This window comes from Ictidomys tridecemlineatus, chromosome 10, assembly GCF_052094955.1.
Source record: "Ictidomys tridecemlineatus isolate mIctTri1 chromosome 10, mIctTri1.hap1, whole genome shotgun sequence".
Taxonomy (NCBI): Eukaryota; Metazoa; Chordata; class Mammalia; order Rodentia; family Sciuridae; genus Ictidomys; species Ictidomys tridecemlineatus.
This window is the reverse complement of record NC_135486.1, coordinates 46,648,954-46,670,224: the sequence shown is the minus strand read 5'-3', so window position 1 is coordinate 46,670,224 and position 21,271 is coordinate 46,648,954. Positions and strand designations below refer to the sequence as shown.

The window sequence follows — 21,271 nt, the reverse complement described above, 5'->3', positions numbered from 1 at the left end:
ATTTTGCTAAAGAGGAACCTGAAGCAGTAAGAAGTTAAGGTCATTTAACTTTGTAGAGATAAAACTGAGCATCCAGTCCAAGCAACCTGATATCAGAGACTTACTCTTTGTCGTAGACCTATGCTGTCTTATATCATAGTTACATACGATGGAGCATTTAGAATGTAGCTGGAACAAATCCAGATGTATTCTAAGTGTAAAATGAGTGTTGGATTTCCAAGATTGAATATGAAAAAAGAATTTTAAACTATCTCATGAATGAGTTAATTGATTTATGAGTATATACATTGGTTATATATAAAAATGATAATATTCCGGTTATGTTAAGTAATATATGTTAATTTTATCTGTTTTTTTTTTTTTTAGTGATTACTTGTTAATTTCAAGCTGAATGTGTGGCTCACATTAAATTTCTTTTTGTGGACTGGGGTTGTGGCTCAGTGGTGCAGTGCTTGCCTAGCATGTGTGAGGCACTGGGTTTGATTCTTAGTGTAACATATAAATAAATGAATAAATAAAGGTTCATTTACACCTAAAAACTACTTATAAAAAATACTTTTTTTAGACATCACTTTTGAAAACTGCCCACCAGTGAGTGACAGTCCACTTAGAGTGAAAGAATAGAGAAAAAGGTGATAGTAGGCAAAGGAATAAAATGTATTTAGGATCAGATTAGACTGGCACTTTGTCCTTAAAGCTATATTCCTTAGGATGTGATCCATGTGCCATCTGGCTCAGATTTTGTAAGTTGGGGAAGGTTGGTTAATACAGATTCCTAGAAACAGACCTCTTTAAACAACCCCTAAGAGTGGAACCATCTCTAAACCTCCAGTCATCCCTAATTCATTATCTTAATTTCTTCTTTGCAGAGGTTTCCCAGCTACCTGTAGGTTGAGATCTGCAGGAGAAACTGTAATTCTGTTCTTATGAAGGCAATGAATGTGAATGCTATTGCCTTAATATCTGGATTAATTTTTGTTGCACTGGACTTCAATAAAATGAATGGCATACAAAGGCAGTTGATGAAAGTATCAGTTAAAGAACTGCCTTTTGGAGATAGAGTGATTGCTACTTATTTAATAAATAGGAAAAAACAATTAAAATTACCTTATAATTTGTAGTCTAGCATTTGAAATGACTGCCATAATGGCTCATTGAACAAACTGGGTAATTGCCAATGGCTATGTTATATGGTGATCAGTGGTGTTGGGTTCGATGGACTCTTTACACTGGACTCAGACCATCCAAAAGAAGTTGCTTGACCTGGTGTCCTTATTCTATAATACACTTTGTTATATTGATTTACCTCTTAAATTATACCAGGTTTTAGGACTTTCAGATTACCCTGGACTACAGAAGATATTGATCTCTTTATTCTGCTAAGAGATAATCATGATAAACTATCTTAAACTTTTCTTTATAGTAATTGATAATAATTTAAGGAAGTTCTTTTTGTTTCTTCATGATTACAAGGAATTTGTAGACCTCAAGGTCTTACAGTATTAGTTAACATAATCAGTGCATAGTTATCAAATTTATTTTAAAATATTGCTTTGGTTACTATAACCTTGATCAGTGATCAGTTAAGAAACACTGCTCTGGGCTGGGGATTGTGGCTCAGCTGTAGAGCACTCACCTAGCACATTCAAGGCCCTGAGTTCAATCCTCAGTACCACATAAAAATAAATAAAATAAAATAAAGGTATGTGTCCAAAAAAAGAGAGACACTGCTTTGGATGAACACTATCCTTCATAGGGAGATTATCAGAAGAAAAAAACTTTGCCTGAATAAAACTCTTAACATGAATGACATCTTTATTAGATATTTATCAGCTATTTTTTCCAATATAAACCATCATTCCTCCCCCCCTCCCCTCATGTGCTTGGCTTGCTTGCATAATTTGAAAGCATAAGAGATAACTTTGGTAAAGTGCTAGGATCCTAACCCTTTTTTTTTTTTTTTTTTAAATACTGGGAATTGAATCTAGGGGCACTTAACCACTGAGCCACATCCCCAGACCATTTTTTTTTTCATATTTATTTAGAGACAGGGTCTTGCTGAGTTGCTTAGGGCCTCACTAAGTTGCTGAGGCTGGCTTTGAACTCTGGATCCTCCTACCTAAGCCTCCCAAGCCACCGGGATTACAGGCATGCACCACTACACCTGGTGGATGCTAACACTTTTTAACAGCTGACAATAACTGTCAACTGGTAGCTTGCAAGACAGTATCAAGTGATTTTCAAGAGAAGCTAGGACATCAAAAAAATTATATCACTAACACTGACTAGAAATAGTCACAATGGTAGTGCCCAGTTTGCAAAATGTTTACCATTTTTATTTGACTAGAATTTGGAATGCATTTTCTCATACTGATAATTGTAAATAGATTTAGCATTATAGAGTAATCTACAAAAATACCTATTATCTACATAAATAATAGTGTATTAATTGGTTTATACCCTGACTTCTTTGGAAAAATGTATTCCTGTGATAGTGAGAGATTCCTTCATGAACATAAATGTGTAGTATAAAGTACTTCTCAAGGTCTTTCTCTTCTTGGATATTTTGAATTTTGGCACAAAATAATATTGGGTAAAAACTCTGCAGGGATAGGAAATACAAATTACTGTGGTCTTCCATTTGGCTGTATGAGTCATTTGTGAATTGAGTCAGGTACTTTTTGTACTTAAAAGAAAGAGAAATAAAACCTTTTTTTTAGTTTTGTTTTGTACATCATTTAACAGAGGTAATGTGCACAAACTGAACTCTTTGAAGGCTTATTTGCTTTCATATATCCAGCCCTTAGCACAATGTCTGAAGTTAAAAGATGCTGTTTGTTGAATGAATTAATTAACTGGCATTTCTGAAGGGCTTTAAGTTCTGCATGGTCTTTTTGATGTGGTGGTTATTTAATATATAAATTTTTATAGAAATTTTGGATCATGGGATTTTAATTCCTTGTGCAAGAGACAGTGCATATCGTAAGACTGTAAATGGAATGGCCTAGTTGTCTACCCGACTCACAATAAAACAGTTGTTGTCAGTGCAGTTGGAAAATTAAAAGAATAGGGAGATTGCCTAACTGAATTAATTGCCAAAGAACAAACTGTGCTTTTCCAAGATTAAATAAACAAAAACAAAACCCTCTAAATCTGAATATCAAGGAAGTGTTTCTATTTTAAAATAATAAGAACTTTCTTACTTTCGGCCTTAAATATAAACACCACTGTTTGCTAATCTTTTCCTTCTACATGAGCCCTGTTAGGAGGAAGTGTAGCATGATAGAAGCATAGGCTGTGGAACTCAGGCCAGCCTCATTTCAGGCCCCACTGGGCCCCTAATCCTTTGTGATCTTGGTCTATCTGCATAAACTCTATAAGAAATGAATGTGTTTTCCCATTGTAAAATGAGGCAGAAACATCCTTGTGGTATTTAAGTGAATTAATGTCCATAAAGTACTTATGCATGTAGAAGTGTTCATTACATGTTACATGCATTTCATCTTTTTGCCATGTTGCCTTTTCTTATTCATGTTTTCCCAGTGTATTTGAAAATTTGTAGCTACTTTATGAAGACTTAGTTTAGAAAGATTCTATATTGTATATTTTTTTAATCCCTCACTCCCTCTTCCAGGTTCCTACAGTAGTATCATGAATTTATTTTATATATATATATATATATATATATATATATAATTTTAATTATAGATGGACACAATACCTTTATTTTATTTATTTATTTTGGGTACCAAGGTTTGAACCTGGGGTCAGTCAACCACTGAGCCACATCTCAAGCCCTATTTTGTGTTTCATTTAGAGACAGGGTCTCACTGAGTTGCCTCTCCATTCTGAGACTGGCTTTAAATTTGCAATTCTCCTGCCTCAGCCTCTTGAGCCGCTGGGATTACAGGCACATGCCACTGCACCTGGCTAATTAATTAATTTTTAATATTTATTTTTTAGTTGTAGTTGGACTCAATAACTTTATTTTTACGTGGTGCTGAGGATAGAACCTAGTGCCTCACATGTGCTAGGAAAGCACTCTACCTTCCACTGAATCATAACCCCAGCCCAAGATTATGAATTCTTTAAAGACAAGGAATATGTTTGTATTTTTCTTGGCTCCTGCTGCAAGGCTTGGCACATGGTATTTCACAGAGCACTTATAATTGTTAACTAACTCGTATATGGAAATCATCTATAAATTGTGCAGTTTTAATCAAATATAGTGCTATTTTAGGACTTAATATATGCCTAGCAATGTGTTTGGCATATTTGGAAGTAATTATTTGGCATTTAAGTAGCAATGATTAAACTATTACCACAAGCTAATTGAGCAATGATTCTAAGTATCAGACTGTAACAATTTTTTTTGTCAACTCTATAATTTATTTCTGCAACTTTTAAAACCTTGTATAAGTGAAAGTTTTGTTTGTTTCCTTTTCCCTGGAAGCCATCAAAATCAGTTTGCTCTTTTAAATTGATTCCCCCAAGAATTTTAAAATCGATTGTTTAAAAATAATATTTATATTTTATAACATTATATATATTTAAAATTTTTTTAGTTGTCAGTAGACCTTTATTTATTTATTTACATGTAATGCTAAAATTCAAACCCAGTGCCTCACACATTCTCTGCAAGTGCTCTATCATTGAGCTACAACTCCAGCCCTAAATATTTTTTAAAATTTTTTTAGTTGTTGGACCTTCATTTTATTTATTTAAATGTGGTGTTGAGAATCGAACCCAGTGCCTCACACAACTCCATATCTTACCATTATATTTGATAACTACCAATATATTTTTATAATCTTACCATTATATTTTAATAGCTAAATATTGATAACTACCACTGAGAACTTATTATATGTCAGGCATATAATACCTTAGAATGTTATTTGATTTAAACCCATACAACAACCCCATTAGACATAAGTAATACTTTTTTTCATGATTTTGTAGTAAGAGAATCAGAGCTCAAAGATACGGAGTAATTTACTTGTGATCAAGAGCTAGTAAATGCAGGATCCTGAATTTGAAAAAGCATTAGGTACATTATATGCATTACTAAAAATAAAATTAAAAGTTTGATAAAATTTAAATAAAAATTCTACAGTGTAATTCTTGGTCCTGAAGTTTTATTTGAACTTTATCAAATTTTACAATTTAATTTGAGTTAATTCATATAAAGGATCTAATGTTAACTTCAGTATAATTGCCCAGAAAATGATAGTTTTATGTCTTCTGATAAATTCCAAAATAATTATATAAAAACAAGTAACATGGGGCTGGGGTTGTGGCTCAGTGTTAGCACACTTGCCTAGCATGAGTGAAGCACTGGGTTCGATTCTCAATACCACATATAAACAAATAAATTAATAAAAGTCTATCAATAACTAATTAAAAAAAAAACAAGTAACATGAGCAATGTAGGTTTCAACACAGACCCTGAAATCTACAAGATCTTGGAACAGCATATATCAAGCTCTGAAAGAAAATGGGTGCCAACCAAGAATCTTGTATCCAGCAAAATTAAGCTTTAGATTTGAAGATGAAAGAAAAATCTTCCATGATAAACAAAAGTTAAAAGAATTTATAGCTAGAAAACCAGGACTACAAAACATCCTTTGAAATATATTTCATGAAGAGGAAACGAGAAATAACAATGAAAATCAGGAGAGGGAGTTAGTGCTCTAAGAAAAAAAAACTAATCAAAGAAGAAAATTAAGTCAAGTTAAATAACAAAAATAAACAAATATGGCTGGAAATACAAATCATGTATCAGTAATAACTCTGAATGTTAATGGCTTAAACTCACCAATCAAAAGACATAGGATAGCAGATTGGATTAAAAAAGAGGCCCAACAATATGCTGCCTCCAGGAGACTCATCTGATAGGAAAAGACATACACAGACTGAAGGTAAAAGGTTGGGAAAAATCATACCATTCACAAGGACTGCGGAAGCAAGCAGGGGTTTCCATTCTCATATCAAATAAAGTAGACTTCAAGCTAAAGTTAATCAAAAGGGATAAAGATGGACATTACATACTACTCAAGGAAACCATACACTAACAAGACATAACAATCATAAATATATATGCCCCAAACAATGGTGCAGCTATGTTCATCAAACAAATTCTTCTCAAGTTCAAGAGTCAAATTGACCACAACCCAATAAACATGGGTGACTTTAACACACCTCTCTCACCACTGGATGGATCTTCCAAACAAAAGTTGAATAAAGAAACTAGAACTCAATAATACAATCAGTAACTTACTTAACTGACATATATAAAATATTTCAACCTGCATCAAGTGGATACACTTTTTTCTCAGCAGCATATGGATCCTTCTCTAAAATAGACCATATAATATGCCACAAAGCAACTCTTAGCAAATACAAAAAAGTGGAGATACTACCATGCATTTTATCAGATCATAATGGAATGAAATTGGAAATCAGTGACAAAAAATAAAAATTACTCCAGCACCTGTAGACCAGACAGTATGTTACTGAATGAACAATGGGTTGCAGAAGACATCAAGGAGGAGATTAAAAAAATTCTTAGAGGTAAATGAGAACATAGACACAACATATCAAAATCTCTGGGACACTATGAAAGCAGTTCTAAGAGAAAAGTTCATTGCAAGGAGTTCATTCCTTAAAAGAAGAAAAAGTCAACAAATAAATGACCTCACATTACATCTCAAAACCCTAGAAAAAGAAGAAAAAATCAACAGCAAAAGCAGTAAGGCAAGAAATAATTAAAATTAGAGGTGAAATCAATGAAATTGAAACAAAAGAAACAATTGAAAAAGTTGACAAAGCAAAAAGTTGGTTCTTTGAAAAAATAAATAAAATTGACAGACCCTTAGCTACGCTAATGAAGAGGAGGAGAGAGAAACTCAAATTACCAGCATACGTGAGGAAAAAGGTAATATCACACAGACACTACAGAAATACAGAGGATAATTAGAAATTATTTTGAAATCTTATACTTCAATAAAATAGAAGACATTGAAGGCATCAACAGATTTCTTAAGTCATACAATTAGCCCAGATTGAATCAGGAAGCTATACACAGTTTAATCAGACCAATATCAAGTGATGAAATAGAAGACACCATCAGAAGACTACCAACCAAGAAAAACCCAGGACCAGATAGATATACAGCCAAGTTCTACAAGACCAATATTCTTCAATTTATTTTAGGAAATAGAAAAAGAGGCAGCACTTTCAAACTCATTCTATGAGGCCAATATCACCCTGATGCCAAAACCAGGCAAAGACACATCAAAGAAAGAAAACTTTAGACCAATATCTCTAATGAACATAGATGCACATATTCTCAATAAAATACTGGCAAATCGAATACAAAAATATAACAAAAAGATTGTGCACCATGATCAAGTGGGATTCATCCCAGGGATGCAAGGTTGGTTCAACATAAGGAAATCAATAAATGTAATTCGTCACATCAAATGCAAAGTAAATGCAAAGAGAAGAGTTATTTAATCATCTCAATAGATGCAGAAAAGGCTTTTGGCAAAATACAGTACCCCTTCATGTTTAAAACTCTAGAAAAACTAGGGATAACAGGAACATATCTCAACATCGTAAAGGCTTATCTATCCTAAGCCCCAGGCCAACATTATTCTAAATGGAGAAAAATTGAAGGCATTCCCTCTAAAAACTGGAACAAGACAGGAATGCCCTCTCTCACCACTTCTATTTAACATAGTTCTTGAAACACTGGCCAGAGCAATTAGATGAAAGAATTAATAGGAAAAGAAGAACTTAAATGAGCACTATTGTGATATGATTCTATACCTAGAAGACCCAAAAAGCTCCACCAGAAAACTTCTAGAACTAGTAAATGAATTTAGCAAAGTAGCAGGATATAAAATCAACACTCATAAATCAAAGGATTTCTGTATACCAGTGAAAAATTCTCAGAAAGGGAAACGAGGAAAACTTACCCCATTTACAATAGCTTCAAAACAAAATAAAACAAAAACCTTGGGAATCAACTTAATGAAAGAGGTGAAAGATCTATACAATGAAAACTACAGAACCCTAAAGAAAGAAATCAAAGAAGACCTTAGAAGATGGAAAGATCTACCTTGCTCTTGGATAGGCAGAATTAATATCAAAATGACCATATTACCAAAAGCATTATACAGATTTAATGCAATTCCGATCAAAATCCCAGTGTCATTCCTCAAAGAAATAGAAAAGGCAATCATGAAATTCATCTGGAAAAATAAGAGACCCAGAATAGCTAAAGCAGTCCTTAGCAGGAAGAGTGAAGTAGGTGGTATCGCTACACCAGACCTTAAACTATACTCAGAGCAAAAGTAACAAAAACAGCATGGTTTTGGCATCAAAACTGACTGGTAGACCAGCAGTACAGAATAGAGGACACAGAGACTAGCCCACAAAATTACAATTATCCTATATTAGACAAAGGCCCAAAAACATGCATTGGAGAAAAGATACTCTCTTCAACAAATGGTGCTGGGAAAACTGGGAATTAAACCCTTATCTCTCACCATGCACAAAACTCAAAGTGGATCAAGGATCTAGGAATTAAACCAGAGACTCTGCATCTAATAGAAGAAAAAGTAGGTCCTAATCTTTATCATGTGGGATTAGGCCCCAACTTCTTTAATAAGACTCCTATAGCACAAGAATTAAAACCGAGAATCAATAAATGGGATGGACTCAAGTTAAAAAGTTTCTTCTCAGCAAAAAAAAACAATCTGTGAGGTGAATAGAGATCCTACATCTTGGGAGCAAATGTTTTTCTCTCACACATCAGATAGAGCACTAATGTCTACGGTATATAAAGAACTCAAAAAGCTAAGTACCAAAAAAAAAAAAAAAAAAACCACAATCAAATGGGCCAAGGACATGAACAGACACTTCTCAGAAGAGGATATACAATCCATTAACAAATATAGGAAAAAATGCTCATCATCTCTCGCAATTAGAGAAATGCAAATCAAAACTACTGTGAGATATCTCACTCCAGTTAGAATTGGCAGCTATTATGCATACAAACAACAATTAGTGTTGGTGAGGATGTGGGGAAAAATGCACACTCGTACATTGCTGGTGGGACTGCAAATTGGTGCAGCCAATATGGAAAGCAGTTTGGAGATTTCTTGGAAAACTGGGAATGGAACCAGCATTTGACCCAGCTATCCCTCTCCTTGGTCTACACCCAAAGGACTTAAAAACCACATAGTACAGGGACATAGCCACATCATTGTTTACAACAGCATAATTCACAATAGCTAAACTGTGGAACCAACCTAGATGTCCCTCGGTAGATGAATGGATTAAAGGTGGCATATATACACAATGGGATATCACTCAGCAATAAAAGAGAATAAAATCAGGACACTTGTAGGTAAATGGATGGTGCTGGAGAAAATAATGCTTAGTGAAGTTAGCCAATCCAAAAAAAAAAAAAAACCAACAACAAATGTTGAATGTTTTCTCTGATATAAGGTGATTGACCCATAATGGGATAGGGAGGGCGAGCATGGGGGGGGGGAATAGATGAACTCTAGATAGGGTAGAGGGGTGGAAGATGAAGGGAGCAGACAGAGGGTTAGCAATGATGGTGGAATGTGATAGACATCATAATCCAAAGTACATGTATGAAGACATGAATTGGTATGAACATACTTTATATATAAACATATATGAAAATTGTGCTCTATATGTGTAATAAGAATTGTAATACATTCCACTGTCATATATTTTAAAAATAAAACAAATATTTAAAAAAACCATGAGCAATGTAGGGAATGATATTCTTTATACTGAGAGGTTTTTAATTCCTTGTTGCATTGTTTAGTGATCAGCTTATTTTAATCCACGATGTTATTACTACATCCAAGAAATCAGAATATTGGAAAAGGGTACAGAACTTGTAGGCTGGTCTTATTTCAAAATTTAGTTATTTTCAACTGATACTTTGACTTATCAAAAAATAAGTCATGTGAAATATTAGATGTGTTTTTGTCACTGTGTGTATTTGTCTTATGTCTTAGGTAACAACATTTGTCATTTAAAAATTTTTAAGGTCATCTTGCTGTTTGACTTAAATGTGGACATACTTAATGTCCAACTTCTTAAGATCCAAATAACTTGGCACATGATTTTACTAGAACATAGATTTGGGAATTCAATAGGGCTAATGTTATCTGATTATTACTACAAGTCACAAAATTCTGATGTAGTACATTTTGCCTTAGTTTTCTTCCATAATGTCAGTATTATAGAGGGATGGGTTCTATTATGTATAGAGGAAATGTTTTTAAAATATTTTCAGCCCTACATTTCATATAAGCACATTTTATCTTTTTTAAAAAAATAGGTAAATCAACAAACTGGGAAGATGATGGTTGGGGAGCCTGGGAAGAAACAGAACCCCAAGAACCTGTAAGTCTTTATAAATATTTGCATGTTTTTTGATAGGGACGTTTTCCTTTTGTAATGATGGTGAATGTTTCTTTTTTTTTTTTTAAAGAGAGAGTGAGAGAGGAGAGAGAGAGAGAGAGAGAGAGAGAATTTTTAATATTTATTTCTTAGTTCTCGGCGGACACAACATTTTTGTTGGTATGTGGTGCTGAGGATTGAACCCGGGCCGCACGCATGCCAGGCGAGCGCGCTACCGCCTGAGCCACATTCCCAGTCCGATGGTGAATGTTTCAATATTAGGTTGACATTTTAAAATCTATGTCAAGAAAGTTTTTATGTTTACTTAATAGTACCTAACTTGATACTTGTTCTTAAGGACCTTAATGACTTTATTGTGTGTCTTGTCCACATTATAACATTGAGACTGAGTACTTTATAATTGCTTATAAATACTAAAGTTTAAGATCAAGGGGCCAGTATCTAGCAAAGCCTCTTTTTGCATCATCACACTGGAGAAGGCAAGACAGAGAAAGGGAGAAAGAGTGTTTGTGAAAGGGGGCCAAACTCAAAATGACTCCTATGATAATGAACCCATTGCTTCGATGGTAGCATTAATCCATCCAGTCTGTTCTCATGGCCTAATCACCTCTTATTTGGCCTACTTTCACATACTGTTGCACTGGGGACTAAGTTTCTAACACATACTTTTTTAGGGATAATGCAAACTATAGCAGTTGGCTAGAGGGGAGTGGTTGTTTTAGGATTCTTTCTCTCTCATAAGTTTTTTTTTTTTTTTTTAAGACTCTTTTACTTATTCATTCAATAAATGTTTGTTGTGCCCACCAAACTGTAGGCATTTTCCTGGGTGCTAGGAAGATAGCAGTGAGCAAGTAGGTAAAGTTCCTGTGTGTGTTATGATATTTTTATGTTTGTGTAATAGAAAATCTAAGTTAAACTGGCTTAAATAAGAAACATTATTAGATCACATAGAAGGAAGTCCAGAGATAGGATAGCTCCTAGATGGGTTGATCAGGCAATTTAACCATATTAGCACGTTCTTCCCTTTTGTCTACTTTGTACATTCAGTGTTGGCTTCATCCTGAGACTTGTTTCTCTCACAAATGTCATGTGGAAACATGTTTCTTCATTCATGACCAGACAGAGAAAAAGAATTTGTCTTTCCATGACTCTTTAGGAGAAAGGATCAACTTTCTCAGAATCCTCTACCAAATCTTACCTTAAATTTTCTTGGCCAGAATTGTGCTACATGTTCTCATCTAAACTATCCACTGGCCAGGGTTATGAGATTTTCATTGGCCAATCAAACCATCCTTGAAGGTGGAGCATACGAGGGTTAGCTTTTCTCTGGCTACACAGAAAAGGAATTGATACCTGAACAAAAATCAGGATTTTTTTTTTCTGAAGAAAGAATGAAAATATTTACTGCGTAGGCCGTCTTATAGTCCTTGTTCCCAGGAGCTTACACTCTAATGGGGAGAGAGAAATAAAAAAAGAAAGACAGGTGAAAAGTATTAAGTAGTATATTCAGTATTAAATAGTATATTAAGTAGGTATTCAGATAATTCAAATGGTTATGTGACAGTAAGTGATTGAGTGACTACGATAGCTCAGGGAAGGCCTTTCAAAACTGAGATCTAAAAATCAACATAAAGTCAATGAGGTGAAGATCTGGCAAAGAGCACTTTAGGCCATCTCATGTGAAACCTCTGAGGCAGGAAAGGCCTTGGAGTTTGAAGGAACATGAAAAACTATATTGTGGCATTGTAGGACTGCACCAAGGTCCAGTCAGAGAAGTAAACATTTGTGATGTCAAGTTTAATGAGTTTGGAGCTTATCCTAAATGTTTTGGGAAACCAAACTTACCTGGTTTCTGTAGTTTTCCTTGAAGTCTCTTTAAATAGGTTGAAGTAGGGAGCAAAAGTGGAGGCAGAGAGACCAATTAGGTGGCTGTTGCTATAGTTGGAAAAGTGAGAGCATCTTGATTAAGGTGGTAATAGTGAAAATAAGAAATGGACTCTGGATAAGTTTTGGAGATGACAGTAAGACTTGCCAGTGGGTTGGTTATGAGAGACAAAAGGAAAATGAAAAATCAAGAATAGCTTCTTTATTCTGGGGAATGGTATGAAATAAATAAAACTTGATTGGCAAAATGTTGACATTCTCAAAAGGTGGGTAATAAGTATCATTCTGTTTATTTTTGTTAATGTTTGAAATATCCATGATAATTTTTTTAAAACTCTCCCATGTATTTGGCTTGAACAACTGGGATGGTGTGTCCTATTGAGTTGGGAAAGACAAGAAAGATAAAAGGTATGGAGGAAAAACACAAGAGCATCATGTGCTAAGAATAGGAATGTGCTCATGTTATTGAGATTTATAGAAAAGCTCCATGGGGAGATTAAGTACAGGGAGCCATTTCTGAAAACCTCTAGGAAAATTGGGACATGTTGAATAGTATTGAGTCCTACTACTGCAGCAATTAAATGCCTTGTCCTTCACTGTTCTAATGCTATGTTAAAATGGATACTTGGCTACTCTGTCTCTGCCTTCATTAAAACTGACTGGGTTCTGCCTAGAAATCTATGAGCTTGAGGTAGTTTCCCACAAAGCAATCGAGGAAGGGCCTTTTCCCCCCATACATGTTTATGTGAATGCACTGGGCATATTTTATAATTATTTGCTTTTTTAAATGTTTTAATTATATCCAGGCTTGGGTCTTGATAATGATAGGAGCCAAAGCAGGCATTTTAGAATATGTATTCTGAAAGAAAGTGAACCAGTACTATTTTAACCTGTTTAAAAAAAAAAAAAAAAAAAAAAGGGATGCCAAACCCTGTTGGAGCAGAATAAGAGATGATACCTAGAAATAGCAACTGCTTCATTCATCATTTTAATTTTTATAATATCACCAGAGAGATCCTTTCTTTCATTCCTGATTTGGATAATTTGTGTTTTCTCTACTTTATTCTCAGTCCACCTAAAATTTTTCGATTTTGATTTTTTTTTAGAAAAACAACTGTTTCAAAATTTAATTTCAATGATTTCTCTATTGTTTTTCTGTTTTATTGACTTTATAGCTTTACTCCTCTTTACTTTGAGTTTGAATTGTTCTTTTTTTAGCTTCTTAAGATGGAATTGTAGATTACTTATTTTAAATTTATCTTCTTGGTTTTTTTGAAATATTTTTTTAATTGTCAATGGATCTTTATTTATTTATATGTGGTGCTGAGAATCGAACCTAGTGCCTCACACGTGCTAGGCAAGCGCTCTGCCACTGAGCCACAACCCCAGCCCCTGAATTTATCTTCTCTTTAATATAAAGCCATAAATTACCCTCTAACTGGTGATTTAGTTGCATCCCACAACTTTTGATATGTTATATTTTCAATTTCATTCAGTTAAAAATATTTTATGATTTCAGTTTTTGTCAGTTTTTGCTTCTTGTATTTTTTGATCTGTGGGGTTAGTTAGAAATATATTGTTTAATTTCCAAATATAATAGCCTCTCTGTATTAAAGAGGGAGGATACATCTCAAGATCCCCAGTGTATATATGTCTGAAACCATGGATAGTTTCAAACTCTATATACGTTACCTTTATTCTATATATACATACCTGGGATAAAGTTTCATTTATAAATTAGGCATGATAAGAAATTAACAACAATAACCAGTAATAAGATGGAATGATTTTCATAATATACCATAATAAAATTTCCAGCATCATTACCCTTGCACACAAGCATGGGATACCCAGATAGTCTCTTGCTAATAACTGAGGTAACTACCAAGTAAATAATGGGCAGGTAGCACATACAAGTGTGATATACTGAACAAAAGGCATAATTCATGACTTGGTCATATTGGAGCATATTGGAGTGGGGTAGTCTGAGATATCATCATGCTGAACAAAAGGCATAATTCATGACTTGGTCATATTGGAGCATATTGGAGTAGGGTAGTCTGAGATACCATCATGCTATCCAGAAAAATGCACAATTTAAAACTAATGAATTATTTATTTCTGAAATTTTTTATTTAATAATTTTGGACTGATTGATCATAGTTGATCACAGAAAGCAAAACCACAGATAAGGGTGAGGTACTACTGTATTTGTGATTTTGACAGATTTCTTTCTGTTGATTATTTCTAATCTGATGCTGCTAGAGAACACATTTTGTATACTTCCAAAACTTCTAGATTTATCAACACTGTTTTATGTCTTCGTATATGTTTCATATGTATGAAAAGAATATGCATTCTTCTCTTAATGGTAAAGAGTTCTATGTATTTCAGTTGGGTTAAGTTGGTTAGCAGTGTTATTTATGTCTTCTATACTCTTTTTTTTTTCTTCATTAGTTCTATTACTGAAATAAGATCATTGAAATCTACATCTGTTATTGTGCAATTGTCTACTTCCCTTTTCAGTTTTTCTCAGTTTTTGCTTCTTGTATTTTTGGATTCTATCAGGAAGCACATATTATACATCAATATGAATGTAGATGTATATGTGATACCTCAATTTGAAGTAGTTCTATTTATCTCTAGTGATGTTCATTATGTTAATGTCTATTTTGTCTGATACTATAGCTACTCCAGCTCATTTTTGGTCACTGTTTTCATGGTGTATTTCTTTTTGTCCTTTTAGCCTATTCATATAATCTTGGCTTTTAGTCAATCTGACAATCTTGACTTTTGATTGGAGTGAATAATTTATTTTTATTTGATATAATCATTGATATGGTTAAATTTATATCTGTAAAATTGCTGTTTGTTTTCTATAACTCATGTTTTTTAAATTATTTTTTACTCCTTTATTCTTTTGTGTTAAGCAAATATTTTTATTGTACAATTTAGTTGCTCATATTTTTAACATTTTTGTTATATTAAATACAAATTATGTTAATATGATTCACATACCATATAATTTCACCTTGAAAGTATACAATTTACTGTTTTTAGTATTCACAACTTTGTATAACTATTACTGTGATTTAATTGCATAATATTTTCATCACTCCAAACAGAAACCCATATCCATTAGTAGTCGTTCCCTATTCTTCTCTTCTTCCCAGCCTCAACCACTAATTTAGTTTCTGTCCATAGATTTGCCTGTTCTGAACATTTCATATAACTAGAATTATGCATATTAAAAACACAGACTAACTTCTGTTTAGTCATAATTTATTCTGTTTCATGGCCTTGCTGATATTTTTTTGCTTGTGATCTTGGATTCTTCCTCTCTTTATATCACATTCACAGCTATATCAGGATAATAGATTTTACTCAGTTAAGATAAGACTTCTGTTGTTTTTCAATGGTTATGAACAACCTCAAAGGCATAATTGGCTCCAGAGGTATAATAAGAATCAGAGTAAAATTTGGCAAATGTATAAAATGTACAAATACAAGAACAAGCTCTAGTCAAGGTAACAGATATTGCTGCCCAGTAGAAAAATAGGGAATTGAAAGGAAACTTGCTACTCTCTTTTGCTAAGAATAGTCACCAAACTCAAAACCTACCTTCTCTGAATGCACTTAGGTCTTATCCACATTATAGAGGACACCAGAAATAGAAGAAGTATAATATGTTGAAGTCATATTATATCAAGGTGCTGTAAATGTAATGATAAGGTTCTCTATTGGTTACCAACAGAGGATGGTAAACTTTTCTTCTTTGTTAGCCTGACATTTGGAGAGCTGTTGTGTTTTGATCAATAGGAATACTGCAGTGATGTGTAGATAAATGACAGATAGAGGTAGCAAAGAGTAAAGTGGAATAGGAGCCAGTGCCACTGAATGCTGACCTGGTGGCCAAATGGCTGCTACTGAGTTCAGCAGACAACTAAAAACTCCAGGGTGCTTTTTATCTCCACAAGTTGTTAGCTCTTTGAGAGTAGTTTCTCATTTTTATGGCATTAGAGAGTAAAAGGCTTTTGTATTCAGAGAGACTTAATACCAGGGATCCGGAGGAGGCCTTTGTAAGAAAAGAGAAATCCTCTTTAGCTTTTTCTGGTTCCAAGGTGTCAGCTATAATAAGAGCTTAGTGAAGAAAGTGTATTCTGGACTCAGCAGAGTGGAAGTCACTCTGTGAAACAGAGACAACAGCAGCAAAAGGTACAAATTCAACACCTTGAAAGATGATGACAGTGGGGACCATGATCAGAATGAAGAAAAGAATGCACTGAAATATGGTGAGGGAGAAAAATCAAAATAAGACAAGAGTTGGACTAGTAGCAAGAGAAAGGTTGCTGTCCCTGGACCGGCAGAACATTCCCTGTAGTACAACTATATACTTCCTGGGACTCCATGAGAACCCCAGTCTCTGCTACCAGCTCACCCAGCTATGAACAGAATATCAAACAGATTAGCACCTTGGACTCTTTGGAGCAGTTTTGAAGGTTTTTATAATCATATGATATGTCCTAAGGACCTGATGGCCATAGTAACTTCTATCTCTTCAAAGAAGAAATTAAACTCATGTGGGAGGATGATGCATATAAAAATGGTGACAAGTGGATCATTCACCAGTGGAAGGGCTTGGCTTCCCATTACTGGGAAAAACTCATCTTGGCCATGCTAGGAAAATGGTTCATGTTTGGTGAGGAGATCTGCAGGGATATGGTCTCTGTTTTCAGGTGGACATTATATTAATATGGAATAAGACTTCCAATGACTGAGCAACCTAGCCCAAATCTAGGATATACTTGAGGGAGTGCTTAACCTACCTCCCAGCACCATTGTGGAAAACAAAAACTGACAGCATCAAGTACATGCTGAAAGGATAGGGAGATGTCCCTGAGCTTAGCAGAAGGAGCTCTGTAGTTGGCCTAGGCTTGTAGAGTGGGGGTGGACAGCCTCCCCTTAGGGTTGTGGCTACTTGCTGTGGTTCTGATTGATGAGGCTCCTTGCCCACCTATTCTGCAGGGTGCTTTGAAACAGAGCTCTTCTGTAGGAACCCAGTTGCACTGCTTGGGTTTGTTTTATTTCTATATTGCCTTTCCTTCACTAACCACTATCTAAAAATGAAAGTATTCTTTTTCTGGGTGTTTTTAAAGATAAATTCACTGAATAATAAAGTCTTTTTCTCTACCAAAAACTGAAAGAAAGGCCAGGTGTGGTAATCCCAGCAGCTCAGGAGGCTGAGGCTGGAGGATCACAAGTTCAAAGCCAGTCTCAGCTACTTAGTGGGGTCCTAAGCAACTTAGCAAGACCCTGTCTCAAAAAAAGTGGGGGAGAGGCTGGCAATGAGGCTGAGTGGTTAAGTGCCCTCTAGCTGGTTCAATCCCTGGTACCCCCCCCCAAAAAAAAAGTTGAGAGAAAGCATATTCTAATATCTACTCTCAGCAGTAACTAGTGTCACATTTAAGAAAGTATGCATCAGTGACACTGGCAGTCCTCAAAGCTTCCATGTTTTCCATAGATATTTCATGCCCTTATTTGTCTGTTGAGGCTACCATAACAATACGTAGTCTGGGTGAATCAAACAACATAAATTTATTTTTGTCACATTTTTGGAGGCTCAACATCCAATATTAAGGAGCCATTAGTATTGGTTTCTGATGAGGCCTTTCTTCCTGAGTTGCACTGTCTTCTGTGTTCTCACTTACCCTTTTTTCTATACAAACATGGACAGAGGAGTGAGTTCTGGTGTCTCTTTCCCTTATAAGGATATTAGTCCTAATAAAATAAAAACAAGGGTCATCAGTCCTGTAGGATAAGGCCCAAGCTTCAAGACCTCTTTTAACCTAATTATTTTCTTAAAGGCTCTATCTCCAGACACAATCACATTGGTGTTGGAGCTTCAATCTGTGAATTAGGGTAGAGAGGGATATAATTCAGTTCATAACAGTGCCCAAAATAATGGATCTTTGTCAGGTACAGTTCTAATTGGACAAGTGAAAAAAGTGAATTCTCACTTGAAGGAAAGAAATTTATACAAGACAATGAAAAGGCAAGCAGAATAGGCTTTCAAGATGTATTGGGATGGGAAAAAAATCAAAACAAAGGTTTTCTTCTATACTAATTAGAAAGGAAGGCAAATGTACTACTGCTTGATCCTATAATTAATGGTAGATAGTTTTGTCCTCTTTTTTGTTTCTTTGTTTTTACAAAGTGTTACAAGGGCTTTTAGTTGAAATTATAGTTATTTTGCTATAGGAATTAGTGATAGAGTAGAATGTTTTGCTCAGCCTTGTGCTATAAAGCGATTTAAAGCAGTTTGGAAGAAGTTTGAAAAAGCTTGATTTTAACTGGCTCTACAAATAGCAGGAGAGATCTGCAGCACCAGGTGTCCCTGACTCAGTCAGACTAGGTAAGGACCCATAGCAACCCCCAGCAACCTCCAGTCAGCATGAGACAGGGAAAATACCTGGGATGCCAGATGACCCCCATCCAGTAGTTTATGGTAGTTGATAACATGTTGGGAAACGACGTAGTTCAGCACATATTCCCCTCGTGGCTTAAACAAATCAGTTCAAACGAATCCCCCTCTTGTACTAACCAATCACCCTTACCCAACTTGTTCCCACCAGTGAATGTGCTAATTATGTTTTAGAGTTGTTTTATGATTTTCCCGCTGTGTGTGATGATTTTCTAAGAGATGCTATGATGTATGTGAAGTCCCTGCCTTCCCCAGAGTGTATAAAACTGCTGCAAACCCTGGGCTCGGGGCCTTTCAGCATCACCAGTTGCTGTGTGCGCGCAGAGGACCAAACTAGCTTGCAATAAACGCCTCTTTGCTGCTTACATCGGGAAAAAAAAAAAATTTTAACTGTCGAGGCAGATTTAATGGTTTTCCTTTATTGATGTATTAAGGACAAAAGGTGGGAAGTATAGAATTGGTTTGCTTGATCATAAATGCCTAGTGTTTGCTGAAACAGCACAAGAAGGTTCTGGGTCAAAGTCCTCAGATAAGATAGGCAGAGAATGAAAGCATCTTAGCTGGAAATGTTTGCCTATAGACTGAAAAATGGAATATTATACAGCCTGATTAAAAATTCTTACAGCAGAAATAATTGGGTTGAAGCCTAATTTCATTATTTCCATCAGACTCTGGTACCATCTGACGTACAGGAGACACAAACACCAGATTAGCCAGAGGCAAAAGAAGTACACCATGCCAAAGATGTGCCCTAGATTAAACTCAGGAGCAGGGGCTGCAGAGGGTCTCTTTCCTAAGGCTGGTTCTCACTGGGGGTTTGGACCTGTGACTCAGAAAAACATTGATTTTTGCCAGTGACTATCTTCTCAGGGTTAATACAAGCTGGCCCAGTAATTCTCAATTGGAGATAATTTTGCTCCCGGTATTATCTGGAGATGTTTTTGGTGTCATAATTTGGGGGAGGCCTAATTATACTGGGTAGAAGCCTAGGCTCCTGCCAAGTAAGCATTTTATAATCCCATCCCACCACACAAATAAAAGTAATTCCACCCAAAATGTCAGTAGTGCTGAGGTTCATAAACTTTGGTATAGACCATGGTTTTTAGTGTCTTTCTGCAGTTTTGATCTTCATAATTTCTTGACCTTTTGTTGGGGGAGAGGGGTTCAAAGCTTTTGTTCTGTAAGACCATTAATTGCGTTTTTAGTAGATCCTAGGGAAGTGATTTGCTAGCAAAGAGTGAAGTTACGTGACTGTTAGCCAGTAAAGAAAAGTGAATTTAAGTTGTTTCTGGATCTTTGGCCATAGTGCAACAAGTAGTCCCAGTCAGTTTAGATGGTATTATTATGCCTATGTGCTTAAGAGACAGGTTTTAGTCTTTCTATGTAGTTAGTTCCCATTTTTCTTTCCTTCTATTTACAGTTGTTAATTTTAGTTCACACTTGCTCCCCCTGTCTTCCTGCAGAGTACCTTCTGTTAAGTGAGTTCTGGCTTAGTGGTGGGGCCTCTTATCTTCTGCCACCTTCTGGATGAAGTGAGAGAGGGAATTTGGGGACCTCACTGCAGGTTACCTACCCACTTTCAACCATACCTCCTGATTTTTAGCCCCATTCTTGCCTTCAATTCCAAAGGGACCTGGCATCAGTTTCTAGACATGTTGGCAGTTTTGCAGTGGGGGCTGCATGTCAGCTTTCCTCTTTATTAGTTTAGCAGCTTGGCTTCTAGGGACAGTAAAATCAGCTACCATCTGCCATTTTCTTTCTAGCTCTCACTCAAAATTTTGTAGCTTTTTCCTATGTGTTACTTTTTGCCTTTAAAACAAATTATTTTGGACTGGGGATGTAACCCAGTGGTAGAGTGCTTGCTTAGCATTTATGAGGTCCTAGGTTCCATCCTCAGCACCAAAAACAAACAAAAAAGCTGAACAAAACTTTGGCTGGGAGTATAGCTCAGTGGTAGAATATGTGCAAGTCCAGAGCTAGTGCCAACAAAACATTTACTGTTGTTTTGGGGGAGATTTTGGTGCTGAGTGAGAGTAAAATTTGTGTTTAATTCACCCTTTTAATCTAAAAGTCCAAGTTAATTTTACACATTGTTCTACCCTTGGTATTTTACACCAGATGTAATTTAATGTAAAAATTCTTTCTTCCCTCCCATTTTCTCTCTCACCCACCCACCCACCCATCCATCCATCACAAGCAATGCTTGTTATAAGCTTTTTTATATCTACCAGTGTATCTTTGGTTACATGTGGTCATAAATTATCAGGATTAGGAGTCAAGTAGCCTGAATATCTTCCCTGTTACTTATTATGAAACATTGAATGAATTACTTAATTTCTCTAAGCTCAATTACCCTGTTTCTAAAGTGGGACTAATAACATTATCAAATTTATAGGATTGTTATGAGAATTAAATGAAATATGCTTAGAG

The 21,271-nt window shown here is 35.3% G+C and overlaps 1 protein-coding gene and 1 pseudogene across 4 annotated transcripts in view; both read left to right on the top strand.

The window, feature by feature from the left end:
• Window positions 1-21,271, top strand: part of Rab3gap2 (RAB3 GTPase activating non-catalytic protein subunit 2) — a 112,470-nt gene that overhangs the window by 13,604 nt on the left and 77,595 nt on the right. For all 4 annotated transcript variants that reach the window (XM_040277597.2, XM_013363159.4, XM_078022842.1 and 1 more), the window contains exon 2: window positions 10,394-10,458. Coding sequence is in view for 3 of the 4 variants with exons in the window: in XM_013363159.4 (XP_013218613.2) it covers window positions 10,394-10,458 (65 nt within the window). In the remaining variant the exon portion in view is untranslated. The remainder of the gene's footprint in view (window positions 1-10,393; window positions 10,459-21,271) is intronic.
• Window positions 16,277-17,147, top strand: LOC101955226 (eukaryotic translation initiation factor 4E type 2 pseudogene; annotated as a pseudogene).